This window comes from Odocoileus virginianus, chromosome 32 (genome assembly GCF_023699985.2).
Source record: "Odocoileus virginianus isolate 20LAN1187 ecotype Illinois chromosome 32, Ovbor_1.2, whole genome shotgun sequence".
NCBI lineage: Eukaryota > Metazoa > Chordata > Mammalia > Artiodactyla > Cervidae > Odocoileus > Odocoileus virginianus.
The window spans coordinates 2,872,179-2,888,321 of record NC_069705.1 but is presented as its reverse complement, the minus strand read 5'-3'; the positions used below and the strand labels follow the sequence as shown (position 1 = coordinate 2,888,321).

The 16,143-nt window shown below is 45.8% G+C and overlaps 1 protein-coding gene and 1 long non-coding RNA gene across 7 annotated transcripts in view; one reads left to right on the top strand and one right to left on the bottom strand.

Moving 5' to 3' along the window:
* Positions 1-3,897: 3,897 nt before the first annotated feature.
* LOC139032563 (uncharacterized) lies at positions 3,898-5,027 on the bottom strand. Its single transcript, XR_011485088.1, has 2 exons — positions 4,837-5,027; positions 3,898-4,020 (listed from the first exon to the last, which is right to left on the bottom strand). It is a non-coding gene; the product is annotated as an uncharacterized lncRNA (long non-coding RNA).
* Positions 5,028-5,189: 162 nt separating this feature from the next.
* INTS10 (integrator complex subunit 10) overlaps positions 5,190-16,143 on the top strand; it is a 29,610-nt gene continuing 18,656 nt past the window's right edge. For 5 of the 6 annotated variants that reach the window (XM_020890680.2, XM_020890679.2, XM_070459765.1 and 2 more), the window contains exons 1-9: positions 5,190-5,318; positions 6,025-6,092; positions 7,466-7,569; positions 8,330-8,469; positions 10,397-10,478; positions 10,943-11,083; positions 11,643-11,814; positions 12,290-12,459; positions 13,228-13,361. In XM_020890680.2, the coding sequence (XP_020746339.2) occupies positions 5,190-5,318; positions 6,025-6,092; positions 7,466-7,569; positions 8,330-8,469; positions 10,397-10,478; positions 10,943-11,083; positions 11,643-11,814; positions 12,290-12,459; positions 13,228-13,361 (1,140 nt within the window). Of the gene's footprint in view, positions 5,319-5,415; positions 5,642-6,024; positions 6,093-7,465; positions 7,570-8,329; positions 8,470-10,396; positions 10,479-10,942; positions 11,084-11,642; positions 11,815-12,289; positions 12,460-13,227; positions 13,362-16,143 lie in introns of those variants that run through there. The other variant, XM_070459766.1, reaches the window with a different exon arrangement.

The window sequence follows — 16,143 nt, the reverse complement described above, 5'->3', positions numbered from 1 at the left end:
GCTCACTACTCTGTTCCGTTGATCTATATATCTGTTTCTATGTCAAAATCATAGTGTTGTCATTACTAGTGCTTCGCAGTATAGCTTGAAATCAGAAAGTGTGATGCCTCCAGCTTTGTTCCCCTTTCTGAAAATTGCTTGGGCTATTCAAGCAATGGAACTTTTGTGGTTCCATGAAAATTTTAGAATTTCTTGTTCTTTTTTTAAAAAAAAATTTGTGTGTGGGTGTCTCTGTGTTAGGGATCAGCTTGAAACATATAAACTTAAGGTTTTCTCAGATCTAAGGAAAGCCTGCACACTGGGCAGGAGTGGTGACTTTCTAAATTTCCCCGTATGTGCAACTAATCCTTAAATAACCCAAAAGGGGGAAAATGGAAAAATAAAGGGCATAAAATAGCCATTGTCTCTTTAAATCCCCTGGAAGGTGCTTCAGGTAGAGGAGCATGAAACAATGATGGTGGAAAATGCAGCTGCCTGCCCGCCTCTGTGTCTGCCCCTCCACGACCAGAGGCAGCTGTCGGTGACCGGAACCCAGACCTGTTACTTGGAGGACGAAGTCCTTATCGTCACTCTGGCTCCTGCAAGCCCCTCTCAGAGTGCTGGTCCAGCTGGCGGCCGTGGGCTGGGGCGCGGGAGGATGCAGATCGCCTGTCGCAGGAGGCTGAAACTGACCAAAATTAAGCACAATTCACCAGGCTCGTCTTCCCCCTGGAAGCTGCAAGCCTTTGAATAGACTCTGAAATTCTAAAATAATTACAGAAGACAGACTTGGCCAATTCCACGTTGTGCAGGTGGGGACACAAATTCCTAGCACTTCCTACACTGCCATCTTCCCTGCCCTCCCAGGCTTATTTCGTCTTTCATTCTGGTACAGTGCATTTTAAATTCCCAGTGTCAACTCTCTCATTTAACAGTTACAAGAACTGACTTCAGGGACTTCCCTGGTAGTCCAGTGGCTCAGACCTCACACTCCCAATGCAGGGAACCTGGGTTTGAGCCCTGGTCAGGGAACTAGATCCCACACGCCACAAATAAGTTTGCATGCTGCAATGAAGGCCTGGTGCAGCCAAAAGAAAAAAATATATATATATGAAACTGACTTCAGGTTGCCAAGTGGAATTCAAAATTATTGAGAATGATAGCTGGAAATTAATTTATACACAGATTTTAAGGTCTTCTTTACGATATACTCCAGATTATGCGAAGGCATACTTGGCACTTTGGTCAAAAGAAAGCACGTTTGTGTGTATGAATATGTAGAGCATAGCAAAGCAGTAGAGAAAGGATTGGGATCCTGGGGTTTAGAGACTATCCTAAAACCATCTTGTTGTCCATTATGATAACAGTAAGAAGGTAGCATAAACTTAGATTAAAAATCTCACACTGCTGTGCATTAGCATTTTTTATGGGCTTCGCAGGTGGCTCAATGGTAAAGAATCCACCTGCCAATGCAGGAGACGTGGGTTCGTTCCCTGCGTCAGGAAAATCCCCTGGAGAAGGAAATGCAAACCCATTCCAGTATTCTTGCCTGGGAAATCCCAATGACAGAGGAGCCTGGTGGGCTCCAGTCCATGGGGTCACAAGAGTCAGACATGACTGAGCCTCTAAGCAACAGCATCTTTTGCCGGTCTCAGGCAGAGTCCCGGTGATGAGATAATTCTCACCCACAGTCATGTTCCTCTCAGGCATTCTCTTAGGGCTTCACCCTACTTCTAAATGTTTTCCTTGACTCACTACATCATTTTCACAGCAACATGCATTATCACGACCCAGATAATCACGATGGTGATCACTCACCTAGAGCCAGACATTCTGGAATTCGAGGTCAAGTGGGTCTTAGGAAGCATCACTACGAAAAAAGCTAGTGGAGGTGATGGAATTCCAGTTGAGCTATTTCAAATCCTAAAAGATGATGCTATGAAAGTGCTACACTCAATATGTCAGCAAATTTGGAAAACTCAGGAGTGGCCACAGGACTGGAAAAGGTCAGTTTTCATTCCAATCCCAAAGAAAGGCAATGCCAAAGAATGCTCAAACTACCACACAATTACACTCATCTCACATGCTAGAAAAGTAATGATCAAAATCCTCCAAGCCAGGCTTCAACAGTATGTGAACCGTGAACTCCCAGATGTTCAAGATGGATTTAGAAAAGGCAGAGGAACCAGAGATCAGATTGCCAACATCCGTTGGATCTTTGAAAAAGCAAGAGAGTTTCAGAAAAATATCTACTTTTGCTTTATTGACTATGCCAAAGCCTTTGACTGTGTGGATCACAATAAACTGTGGAATATTCTGAAAGAGATGGGAATACCAGACCACCTGACCTGCCTCAATGGACATGAGTTTGAGTAAACTCTGGGAGTTGGTGATAGACAGGGAGGCATGGCGTGCTGCAGCCCATGGGGTTGCAAAGAGTCAGACACAACTGAGCAACTGAACTGAACTAAACTGAAGACAAATACTGGATTGAACAACCAATTTGTTCAGGTTTTTCTGTTACATCTTATGGAAAAACCTGAATGAACTTATTGGTTAATCCAGTATTTAGTTAGACACCTTTCAAAATTAGTAAGTTGGCTAGAAAATAACCAGAAATCTTATGTTATATTGGCAAAAAGTCAGAGGCAATCACAATTAATTGGCATCTAAATTATAATCAGAGTTCCCTTATTTAGCCCTTAGCTTTCACTAGAGAACTGAAGACTCAAGAACAGGTACACAGTTTTTTGTTTTGGTTTCTGTATTGTAATCCCACACCCAAAACATAATGTTTAATGATTAAAGTTTAATCAGTCATTTTTACCATATGCTTCCCTTGTGGCTCAGCTGGTAAAGAATCCGCCTGCAATGCAGGAGACCTGGGTTCCCTCCCTGGGTTGGGAAGATCCCCTGGAGAAGGGAATGGCTACCCACTCCAGTATTCTGGCCTGGAGAATTCCATGGACTGTATGGTCCATGGGGTTGCAAAGAGTTGGACACAATTGAGCAGCTTTCACTTCACTCAGCCATTTGAAAACCTTATACAATTTATACATGCAAATCAATGAAATAATGAAAAAATGTTCAAGCCCTCAATTTTTTTTTTATCTTCACAAGATAAAAATTATCAGTTTCCTACCTTCTTTTCTACAAAGCCAACAGAATCCTATCACCAATCAATCCATCCCAGCCTACAGAGTGAACAGAGAATCAGGCTGTTCCTGTGTATAATCACAGGACAGGAAACAGCTTTAGGAACCACAATGCTTTCTAAAGTGCTAGTACAGTTCATGTATGGAGGAGCTGAGGGGAAAGCAGTGGTTCTTACCTAAAGATATCACTGAGGACGCCAATGAAACAAAATAGTTTTTAAAATTTGGAGTAGGACGTTCTTGGTGGCCCACCGATTGGAGAAAAAAAAAAAAAAAGAAGTACACCTGACAATGCAGGGGACACAGGTTCAATCCCTGGTCCGGGAAGATTCCACATGCCAGGAAGCAAATAAGCCTACACACTCTAACTACTGAATCTGCAAGCCTAGAGCCAGTGTTCCACAAGGAGAGAGTAGCCCCCGCTTCTGGCAACTAGAGAAAGCCCAGCGTGGCAACGAAGGCCCAGTACAATCAAAAATAAATAATTTTTAAAAATTAGGGGTAAGTGGGGAGATATTAAAGTTGCCGTTTGTAGAATGGTACCAATGAGCAACGTAGCAAAAGAATCCGAACCTTGACCGATTTGGTAAGGTTGGCGCTTTACGTGGTGTTGCAAGGCCTGCTCCTCTTGATACTTTCCTCTGAAACTAGCTTGGTAATTCACCACTGACTTTACGGTTGTTTCTTAATTCTTATAATTAGGAAGTATATATATTAGGCTTCACACAGAACCACAGCATTGCCTGAAGAAAACCGCACAACCTGAAGTTGCTAGTCACGCTTTATTCAGGGAGCTACTGGGGACCACAGTCCAGGAGACAGCCTCTAGCTTTGCAGAACTGCTCCAAAGAGCCAAGGGAAGAGTCAGGATATTTAGGAGTTTTTGCTGAAAACAAAACAAAACAAAAAAACAAAACACACTGTTAGACGCCAGACTCTGGGCTCATTGAAATTACTCTTTAGATATGCATCTTTAGTTGGGCCAGCATGCTTTTTCCCTCCATCCTAAATGCCCCTCCTGGGGCCTTAATGTAAGTTGGGCTGGGGGCGCTGGCAGGCAACATGCATTGTTTATTGGAATGGCAGGCAGCATCCTCTGTCCACAATAGTGATGCATATATTCATATTTATTTAACATGTCTATAATTTTTCCATGTATGAAGTGTACAGTAATTTTTTTCCAGATAGATCAGTTTTGTATCCCTAACCTTGGCTTTAAATCCAAGATATCAGTGGTTCTAGAACTTGTTTAAACTTTTGTATATAGACCCTGGATTGGAAACCAAAGGAAGGTTCACAACCCAAATTTTGGCGCATTCTTCCTGTTCGGCAAATAAATACCGCTTCCTCGGGTTCCTAAGTGCGGCTTCCCTTCACGAGAGCGGGGGGGGGGGGGACTGTTTAGTTTTCATCCGGCGAAAATGACATCGACCCCGGTTGGAAAGGATAATTAAAACAGCTACTTTCTGCAGGTCACAGGTCCCCAACACTGTAAACCCGGGGCGCCAACAGGTATAAACGACTCAGTAGCTCCCAGCCCGCAGCCAAGCACTGGCAAAGCGTTCACGCTGCAATCACTCAAGAAACGCTAGCGGGAGAAACCAGAGAATAAAGGCGCGGCGGCAGCGACACGTGGCCGAGCCGAAGGTCCGCACAGCAGCCCGATCGCCGGCGGGGCCGCGGGACCACAACCCGCGCAGACCTTTCCGAACGTCCACTCCGCGGGTGACCCCCGGCCGAGGGGCTCCTGGTGCCGCCCTGGTCCCACCCCCGCCTCTCCAGCGTCTTGGGGACGCCCGGGCTGCGCGCGCGCAGACTCCTCGGCGGCAGTGGGGATCACGTCCCGAGCCCGCGGACCCGCATCCCCTGCTCCGCAGCCTGGGAGACCTGGACGCTCCCAGCCAGCTGCCGAGGCCCCTCCAGGCGCAGGCGCAGAGGCCGCCAGGCAAACCCGGAAGCGCTCGGCGCGACCCGCGCCTGCGCAGTAGCGGCCCCGGCGGCGGCAAGACCCGCGGTGTCCCCCAGCCCCGAGGTCCGGCGGGCTAGCACCGCGTCATGTCCGCCCAGGGCGACTGCGAGTTTCTAGTGCAGCGAGCCCGCGAGCTAGTGCCGCAGGACCTGTGGGCCGCCAAGGCTTGGCTCATCACGGCGCGCAGCCTCTACCCGGCCGACTTCAACATCCAGGTGAGGCCGGGCGGGCGCGCGGGGGGCGCGGCTCCCACTGCCCTGCGCCCCGCTCCCCATCTTCCCGGAGAAGCCGGCCTGGGGACTCCGGGTCCGGCAGGGCCGTCCGGGGCCACAGGAGCGTCAGCCGCCCTGCGGCGGGGCCCGCGCCGTGTGCCGCGGGGGAAGGGCCGCCCGCGGGGGCGGAGGCAGGATGGGGGTGTCCTGGGTGCCTCCGCGGGCGAGCTGGGGTGCGGGGTGCTGACCACAGGAGCCCACCTGGGCGGTGGCTGTGTAAAGGGGGCCATGCCGCGGGTCTGCAGGCGCCGCCGCCGTGCGTAAAGGTATCAGAGCCGCGGAAACCTACACACCGTTCCCGGCATCCGGATGATGAAGGCGGCGCCCTGTCGGGCTCCGGCGGCCTGGGAGCCGGGCCTGCAGTATCCTGGGCCCGCGGCTGTGAGCGACCGAGCCCTGAGGCTTCTTTGACCGGGTGGTGCCCGACCCTAGGAGCTCCAGGGGCAGGGCGGGGGGGCGGTCTCTGGTGGTCTGGGTCACCAGGTGTGCTCGACCTTAGGACCTCCAGGGGCGGAGTGTGGAGTGGGGGGCTCTTGAGGTTTGGGTCACCAGGTGATGCCAGATCCTAGGACCTCCAGGGGTGGGGACGGTGGAGGAGCAGGTCGGGCGGGCAGAGGGCCTGACCCCGCCCCGGCTGTGTTGCATACAGTATGAGATGTACACCATCGAGCGGAATGCGGAGCGGACGGCCACCGCCGGCAGGCTGCTCTACGACATGTGAGTGGGGAGCTGACCCTGCCTCTTGGGGTGGGGAGTTGATTTCTGTCTGTCAAAGAGGGAGTTGCGGGGAGGTCTGAAGTTCTGCCCCTCGGGTGCCTAAAGTGTACTTTTTCATGGGTCTAGGCCTTCCCTGAACTGCAGAGAAGTCTAACTAGGTCTTGTTCTTGTTAAAACTCTTCTATTCAGTCATTTATTTTATTTTGGAAATAATACACACTCTTCTGAGAAGTTTAGACAGTACTGAAGCATAGAGAATACATGGAAGTCCCTCCTGGCCTCAACCAGAGTTGTGTGTGTGTATGTGTACACAGCACACATCAGTAGGTTCTGGGGGAGCGGTTGCAGTAGTGAGCGCTACTGCTCATCCACGGGTGATGGACCCCTTTCCAGGTCAACATGTAAAGATCTGTTTAGTTCTTTTTCACGTCTGCATAGCATTTCACTCCCCTTTTATTGGGGGATATTTAGGGAGCTTCCAGTTGGTTGAGATTATATTCAGGAGTGTCAGAAACTAATTCTGTACTCAGGTTTTGGTGTTTTTCTTTAGATTCTTCAACATAGGTTTGCATAGTCAAAGGGTGCGTGGATTTTAAATTTTGATGTACCATCAGACTGCTTTCCAAAGAGTGCCGTTCCTGTTTACATCTCCACAGCCAGTGTATGAGTGTTGCTTTCCCACAGCGTTGCCAGCACTTGGATATTATCAGTCTTTGCATCAGCTGTTAATTTTCGCCAGTGCCACAGGAGAAAGGGCTTCCCCGGTGGCTCAGCAGTAAAGAATCCACCCGCAATGCCAGAGATGTGGGCTCGATCCCTGGGTCAGGAAGATCCCCTGGAGAAGGGAACTGCAATCCACTCCAGTATTCTTGCCTGGAGAATCCCAAGGACAGAGGAGCCTGGTGGGCCCAGTCTATAGGGTTGCAAAGAGTTGAACGCGACTAAAGCAACCAAGCACTCATGCACAGGCGAAAACAGTATCTTGCTATTTTTAAAAACTTGTGTTCAGTGTATTACTAGTAAGACTGAGTATCTTTTCAAGTGATATTTGGCTATTTGTATTTTTTCTGTGATTTGCCTTTGCCCATTTTTTCTTTTGGGAGGTTTCTGTTTTTTTTTGCTTGTTTGCTTTTCAGGAGTGCTTTATGTATTATGGTCGTTTGTCTTTTCAGTTATTAAAAAAGCTTAAGTCTATTGTAAGGACCCTCATTTTTCTTAGTTTTTATATCTTTATTTCGGTTTTGGTTTAATCTATGTATTCTCTTGGGATAAAGAAAAATGTGTTTTTCTCTGATGCTGCTGTTTTTACTTTCTTTTTTGGATACTATATAGAATCTGACATTTTAATTTAATGCATTCATTTTTAAAAATAGGTTTGTGAATTTCCCAGATCAGCCGGTGGTATGGAGAGAGATCAGCATTATTACCTCAGCATTAAGAAACGATTCACAGGATAAACAAACCCAATTCTTACGAAGTAAGAACAAAGTGATAACATAATAGTGTATAAATTACTACTTCCAGAATGTCAAATTCTTTGTAATAATTTCACACAAAAAAGTCACATCTGTGGTATTGGTACCCATGTATGTGTTTTGTTCTTGGCAGCTGAAGCCTATACAAATGTCACTTGATCCCTTGAGCATTTGCTTAGAACCCTTTAAATTTTCTTAAAGGGTGTGGATATTAACATGGGGAACTGAATATATTTTAACAGGTTCTACAGTAGTCAGAAAGCATCTGTAGATTATGCAGACCTCCACAGAACAGGAGATAAACTTTTAGTAATTTATGAATGTTCTTATTAACCTTCATTCTGTGTTGGGTGCCATAGCCAATCCAATATTTCAGATTCTGGACAAAAAGGAAGTAGATGGTTCATGCCATTTCAGCTTACATGCAGGCTTTTTATCTCAGCCAGCAGCAAGCACTATTGTGACCCTTCCCAGATATCATTCTTCTCTTCTAGATCCAGTGAGGCCTCCAGATATTTCATGGTCATTCTGCAAACATCTTATGCCCAATACTCTGACCTGGAAGCCTTCCAGGTTGTAGGTGAAATCCAGCAGTAGCAGTTCTTTTACGTAGTGAATACCAAGTATACTTCACTTATATACTAAGTGAAGCCTGTCTTCACTCACTATATCCCATTCTATGTATGATGACGCCTTCTTTTCTCTTTGGCTTCTGTATTTTCTTTCTGAAAGACTTCACAAAGTGAAATGTGTTGTATACAGGTTTATTTGAAACTCTTCCTGGGCGGGTCCAGTGTGAAATGTTACTGAAGGTTACGGAACAATGCTTCAACACTTTGGAACGTTCAGAAATGCTGCTTCTACTTCTGAGACGCTTTCCTGAGACCGTGGTGCAACATGGGGTAAGATAAAATTGATCAGTGGAGTCACAAGTATGTTTCAGAGCCAGAGTGTGTGTATTATTCTAAAGCAGATTATTCTCATTGTGAGGAGCACCAGAAAAGAGTGAACTCAAATCAGAGGACTCCTTGTCGGTGAAGCTAGAAGGCTGTCACTGTTCCCTGACTCTGAATTTCCAGTGGCAGTGGCCTTGCCGGCGTAAGGACATAAGCAGCAAAAGCATGACAGTGCTTTTGTTATTGCTGCTGCTGTGCTGTAGCTCAGTCGAGCCCGACTCTGCGACCCCGTGGACTGCAGCACGCTAGGCTTCCCTGTCCTTCATTCTCTCCTGGAGCTCGCTCAAACTCATGTTCACTGAGTCAGTGATGCCACCCAGCCATCTCATCCTCTGTCGTCCCCTTTCTCCTCCTGCCTTCAATCTTTCCCAGCATCAGGGTCTTTTCCAATGAGTCTCGCATCAGGTGGCCGGAGTGCTACTTACTTTCAGTTTGTAAAGAACAGGAGAGTTTTTAGAAATAATCTATTTCATAGTTTTCAACTCTGTGTTGGAATTTAAAGGCGAGCCATAGTTGGCAGTATGAACAGGCACGTTTTTCACGTGCCTTTGCCGTGTGGTCAGTTTTTCTCTGCTCTGCCCTTTGCTCACACGTCTGATCGTTACCGAGTGCTGCTGGCAGGTGCTAGTTGGTGTGTGATCGCTTCTGGAGGTGGACAGCATCCTGCTCGCAGCTGTGTTCATCACTTCCCATCGCCAGTAATGGAGAGCTGGGCTTCAGATCGTTAACTCTTAATCCAAACCCTTTGGCTTATTCTTTCTGGCTCCGCTTTCCTGGCTGCTGCCCTGGTAAACCTTCTCTGTATCTCTGTGTGTTCGTTTCAAAGGGCTGCTGTGACAAAGTACCAGAACCTGGCTGCCTTAAAACAGCAGAAGTTTATTCTGTCACAGCCCCAAAGCAAGGCATGGCCAGGGCCGTGCTCCCCGTGAGGGCTCGGGGAGGACTCGCGCCCCTCTCTTCCTGGCTCCTGGGGCACCAGGACCCTGTCATTCCTTGGCTCGGGGCTTCATCTTTCCGTTTCCGCCCCTGTTGTCACCTGGCCCGTCTTTGTGTGCTGTCCCCGTGTCTGCACGTGACCTTGTAAACACATCAGTCATTGGATCACGACCCACCCTGATCCCGTATGACTTCATCTTAACTGATTACCTCTATGAAGACCTTTTTTATAAGATAAATATGCGAGGTCACATCCTGACGTTCTGAGTGGACATGAATTTTGGGGGGGACAGTGTTCAACCTAGTGTCCTTCCTGACTTTAACTTTCAGCCTCGTGTAATCATTCACATGGTGACCCCTCCTCTCACCCCCTGTATCAGCAGGTGTTTGCAAGGAAGACAGTGCAGAAGTCTTGGTGGGTTTGTACAAGCCAGCTCTCCACTGGGCTAGGGCGTCAGAATGGGAAGGTGTCCTGAAGACCCAAACCGTTCTGTCCTACCTAGTCCAGGCTGTGCGGCTGGCTACTCCTAGCAACTCTTGAAAGTGCGAAGTTTTGTCTACGTAATACATCTTGATGTAGAGAATAAAGTCAGCTTCCGAATTTTAGAAAAACTGCTACATCTCTGTTATCATTTTGTCTAGCTCCAGTGTTTCTATTAAGTTTTTTAGACAATTGATTGGTGTTTTAGTTTTGCTGGTTCAGAGGAGAATAAGACATCACTGGTCTGTAGTTAGATGAACATGGGATTCTCTTCCGGGCAGGGTTGCTGATCTATTCTTCTGTTTTCTAGCCTTTAAAGTGAGAATTCTTGTTTCTTGGGGAAGTTTGAATATACAAACTATGTGGTGAATCAGTATATCACATGCACTGTTTCTTCATGTAATCCGGACATCTGAAACTGAACAGATTTAAATGATGAGGTGTGTTTTGAAACAGGTTGGCCTTGGGGAGGCACTCTTAGAGGCCGAGACTATTGAGGAACAAGAATCTCCTGTCAACTGCTTTAGAAAATTATTCGGTAAGAAAAATTGCATCTCGTATTAATTTCATAGGGTCAGTAGAATGTGCTGGGGGTGTCATTTCAGAAATAAGTTCATTTGTAGAAAGCAAAGGAATTCTTCATATTATGGGATTTAAATCCTTGTTTATTTTTTTGGTTCAGAAAGCATTTTAAACAACTTCTAAATTTTTGTTGTGTAATAGTTAATACCTCTGAAAGAATACATGTAACCGTGTATTTGGGTGTGAAGCACAATAATAATAAACACCTGTCACTCGTGATGTAGAGTCTTTGTCTGCTTGCTGACTCCATCCACTAGCATCCTTCTACATTGCAGTTTTTAAATAACTATGCCATAAGGGTGTTCTTTTCTTCCTATCTACTCTTGACCTAGTGAACTAAAAACTAAACATTGTTTTTGCCAGAACCCAAGAGTAGCCAAACAGCTTAATTGGTTTTTCCTTGTTTTCCCTTCTCAACAGTGTGTGATGTCCTTCCTCTAATAATTAACAACCATGACGTTCGGTTGCCTGCCAATTTGCTCTATAAGTACTTGAACAAAGCAGCAGAATTTTACATAAATTATGTCACTAGATCGACTCAAATAGAGAATCAGCATCAAGGTAAGTGGGAATAGCTTGCAATTTATTTTATTATTTTGTACAATTTCCAGCTCAGAAATCCCTCAGTGTTTTGATTATTCTTCTCTGGATGTGTACCAGTTTGATAGTCTTACTAAAAGAGGGTTCCTAGAAAAAAACACTACACTTAAGAGATAAGATGTTTCTGGCACCAATTTTCACCCTCGATTGAAACAGTGAAGCTGCTGAACTGTAAGTTAGCTTCTTACATGGACCACAGCTCACAGGTCCCTTCCTGCTCTGCCAGGGGTGGACACAAGTGTGTTGAGGTTCTGTGTTCCTGTCTCTTGCATGGGAAGTCAGACCTTTTTTTTCTCTATTAAATACCAACCACATAAATAGTAAGTAGTGGGGCATCCATGGCGGTCCAGTGGTTAAGACTCAGCACTGCTAGTGCAGGCGCTGCAGGTTCGATCCTTGGTTGGGGAACTGAGATCCCACATGCTGCAGGGCATGGCCAAAAATAAATAGTAAAAGTATTTTTTTTTTAAGTAAGTAGTCATGTTAATTAATTATAAACTACTTTTTTTCCACATCTTAGGTCCTCAGGAAACATCTGATTTGATGTCACCAAGCAAACGTAGCTCTCAGAAGTACATAATAGAAGGGCTGACGGAAAAATCATCCCAGATTGTGGACCCTTGGGAGAGATTGTTTAAAATTTTGAATGTTGTTGGAATGAGGTGTGACTGGCAGATGGATAAAGGAAGACGGTAAAAACGTGTTCATTTCCAAGATTGCACAACAAATCGTTCGATAGCATTATCTCTAAAAAACAAAATACTTTTTTTCTAGAAGCATATAGTGTATGGGTGCACCTCTGTCTGGGGCAGATTCTGTAACTCTCACTATACAGGAGTGTAGTTTTTCACTTCATTTAAAGATTCCCAGCAGAAGCGTGAACTCTTAAGATGCTGTTGCGCTTGAAGCTCTCCTTGGTGCTTAGAGGAAAGAGAACCTACTTGGCACATTTGTGTCAGGAGCTATTGTCCTGATGCTGCTTTGATTCAGAAGGGGAATTTGCCTCTATCTGCAGACAGTGGAGAGTAATTTTACCTGCCCAGAGCCACATCTGGTAGTTGTAGTGGTTCGGTAGTTGTAATGGTTCTATGGGCGCTTTTCTCTCATAGACGTTTTGCTGACAAACTCAGAGTAATTAAATAATTTCTGTTGTCCTTCACCTTTCAGAAGCTATGGTGATATTTTGCATAGAATGAAGGATCTCTGCAGATACATGAACAATTTTGATAATGAAGCTCATGCAAAATACAAAAACCAAGTGGTTTATTCCACTATGCTGGTCTTCTTTAAGAATGCATTCCAGTATGTCAACAGCATACAGCCATCTCTCTTCCAAGGTTAGTTTAAGAATTTTACAGTGTCCCGGACCACTGGCCTCATTGAGGGTGATGAGGACAATGAAAATGTTCACTTTAGCATTGTTCTTGGATCCAAATAACTGCCAGTGCTTTTATGAGCTGTTGGTTTTTATGTGTGTTTTCACTAAAAACTTCTGTATCAAAGGATGCAGTGGTATTCTGAAACCAAATACAGATATTGAATGCCTCTTTTTAAAAAACAGCAGATGTAGCAGAGTATTGACTTAGATTTCACAGTAAATTCTCAACAAAGATTTTTTTTAAATAATATGTATGCATATAAATTCTAGAGAATGGGAAAAATAGAAATATCACAGGGTTAAATACCCACAATACTTAACAGTATAACATAGCTCTCTTTTTTGCGTATTGCCTATAGTATTTCATATATTTAGATTATCTCATATATTAGATGACCATATATTTAAATAATGTATGTGTATCTTTGTAGTTTTTCTCTTTTGTTGGTAATTCCATGCTTTGTGATCATTGTAAAAAATTTGGTAGCTAACGTAAGAACAAACACAAAGAAGGAACTTGCCTTTGTCCACCAAGAGAGACATTTATTAACAGTTGGGTGTATATCTGCACAGTTTTTACTTCTGTATATGTATGCTTCTTTGATTAGCCAGCTGGGACGGTAGTGATCATCGCTTCACACAGTGCTTGAGTAGGTTTCCTGCGGGTAGTAAGTACTCTTTTCCTCCCTGCATTGTTTAAGTGTTGTTCTTCTCGCTCCACCCACAGGTCCCAACGCCCCGAGCCAAGTCCCGCTGGTTCTCCTGGAGGACGTATCGAACGTGTATGGTGATGTCGAGGTCGATCGCAGTAAGCACATACATAAGAAGAGGAAGCTAGCCGAGGGAAGAGAAAAACCCATGGTAATTATTATCAGCAGAGTAGACGTATATGTCTGCTAGAAACGGGTCACCTGGGTCACTGCCCGCTCCCTGCTTCCGCCTGGCTCCCACAGCCTCTTCTCTTTTTGTAACGTGAACCAGACGTCTCTTTGGTCACTGACGGCTTCCCGCCACTCTCAGAATAAAATCCGAACCCTCTCCTTTGGCCCCACAGCAGGCACGAGCAGGCCTCCCTGCCGCGGACCCCTGCGGCCCCTTCCCAGCCTCTGCCCAGCTCACGGCCACCCCCCTGGGCCCCACCACTCCGCGCTTGGCCCGGGTGTTCTTCCTCCGTGAGGCTGCCTCTGAATGGCCCTGCGTTTTCTCTCTCTGTTCCTGTATTTTAATTTTGTGTAGCCCTTAGTGAGATCTGTTCTTAAATCTTTCCTGGTTGGTTGCCTTGCTGTCTGTGTCCCTTCACCGGAGCACAAGGTCTTCGGGGCCCTCGGGAGCATCAGTCTCATGCACCCCGTGTCCTGGGCATCCGTCCAACGGCGTCTGCGCCCCCGTGGGCCTTTGGTGCTGGGGGCTTTGCTGTGCCCTCCCCGGGGTGGGACCAGGCATGGGACAGCTCTTGAGCATCCTGGGCCTCACCTGTCGTGTGCACCTGTCCCGTTGTGGCAGGGGCATACAGATTATGTGTTTATGTGTTAAGGGCCCAGGAGCTCAGCTCACATGCCTTGCTTTACTCACAGTGTTTGCTTTTTAGTAACCCAGTGTCTAAAATTTAGGTGTTTTCTCATCACAATCCAGACAGACGTCCCTTTACTAATTGATGTCTTGTAACGCTGGTCCCTGCTGGAGGCCGCCCCCGGACGGGGTGGACGTTCTGCCCGAAGCCTGAGTGCCTGCTCCCGTGACCGGCCAGGCGACTGGAGGTGGGGGGGCGGGGAGGGTCCTCCCTGAGGGCGGTCTCCCACACAGGCTCCCGTACTTCCCTGTGGTCGGGGCTCCGGCCTCAGAGTCTCCTCTCAGAACGCGCTCATGTGTCGTAAATTCTACAGACCGTCTGGAACTCCATACCGACCCCCTGCATGTGAGGTCCCTTCCGTAAGCTCCTGATCTCATTTTGAGGCAGGAGCTATTCCATAAGCTGCCACAGCAGTGAACACAAGGCTCTCTCACTGGATTGCCCACCTGTGAGTGGGAGACGGCCCTGGAGAGCCAGGATGCTGGAGAGACAGGCTTTGGTTTTGAAAGAGATTGAGGAGGATTACTCCTTAGTCATTCCTGAGGGGGATAAGGAGGTGAAGCTAAATAGGGTGGGGTGGGGAGGGTCCCTGGATGTCAAGGAATGCGGAGAAAGGTGTGGAGTAGGAGGGAAGTGCCTTCTTCTCCTGAGGTTAGCTTAAGGAGTAGAACTTTCTTTTTAACTCTAGTTGATTTACCATGTTATTTTAGTTTCAGTGGTACAGCTTTAGATTCTTTTCCATCCCAGGTTTTTATAAGGTATTGAATATAGTTCCCTGTGCTATATAGTGGGTCCTTGTTGGTTATCTGTTCTATATATAGTAGTATGCATATGTCAACCCCATACTCCTAATTTATCTCCCCCACCCCTTCTTCCCCACTTACCCCTTGGTAACCATAAGTTTTCTGTGTCTGTGAGTCTGTCTTGTAAATAACTTTGTGTCATTTTTCAGACTCCACATACAAGTAATATCTTATAGTATTTGTCTTTGACTTTACGTCCCTTAGTATAATAATCTGTAGGTCCGTCCGTGTTGGTGCAAATGGCATTATTTCATTCTTGTTTGTGACTGGGTAATATTCTGTTATGTATATATATGGTAATATTCTATTGTGTCTGTGTACCACATCTTTATCTGTTCATCTGCTGACAGACACTTAGGTTGCCTCCATGTCTTGGCTGTTGTGAACAGTGTTGCACTGAACGTTGGGGCACATGTATCTTTTCAAATAGAGTTTTCTCCAGATCCATACGTAGGAGGGGGATTGCTGGATCACATGCCAGTTCTGTTTTTAGTCTTTTAAAGTAACCTCCATACTGATCTCCATAGTGAGGGTATCAGTTTGCATTCCCACCAACAGTGTAGAAGGGCTCCCTTCTCTCCACACCCTCTCCAGCATTTATTGTTGTAGACTTTTGATGATGGCCGTTCTTTTTTTTTTTTTTCAAGCATACACACAGTTGATTTATTGGGTTGTCCTAAAAGTTTATAAAGATTTTTCCATGAGATGTTACAGAAAAACCAGATGACCTTTTTGGGATGGCCGTTCTGACTGATGTGAGGTGATACCTCATTGTCATTTTGGTTTGCATTTCTCTAATAATTAGCATTGTTGAGCATCTTTTCATGTGCCTGTGGGCCATCTGTATGTCTTCTTTGGAAAAATATCTGTTTAGGTCTTCTGCTCGTTTTTTGATTGGGTTGTCTGTTTCTTTGATATGAATTATATGAGCTCTCTGTATATTTTGGAGATTAATCCCTTGTTGGTCCCATCGTGAACAGATACTTTCTCCCAGTCTGTTGGTTGTCTGTTTATGGTTTCCTTTGCTGTGCAAAAGCTTTTAAGTTTGATTCGGTGCCATTTGCTTATTTTTGCTTTTATTTCTTTTGCCTTGGGTGACTGGTCTAAGAAAATATTACTGATTAATGTCCGAGAATGTTTTGCTTATATTCTCTTATAGGAGTTTTATGGCATCGTGTGTTATATATATAAGTTTTTAGGCCGTTTAGAGTTTATTTTTGTGTATGGTTCAAGGGAGAGTTCTAACTTCATTGATTTACATGAATCTATC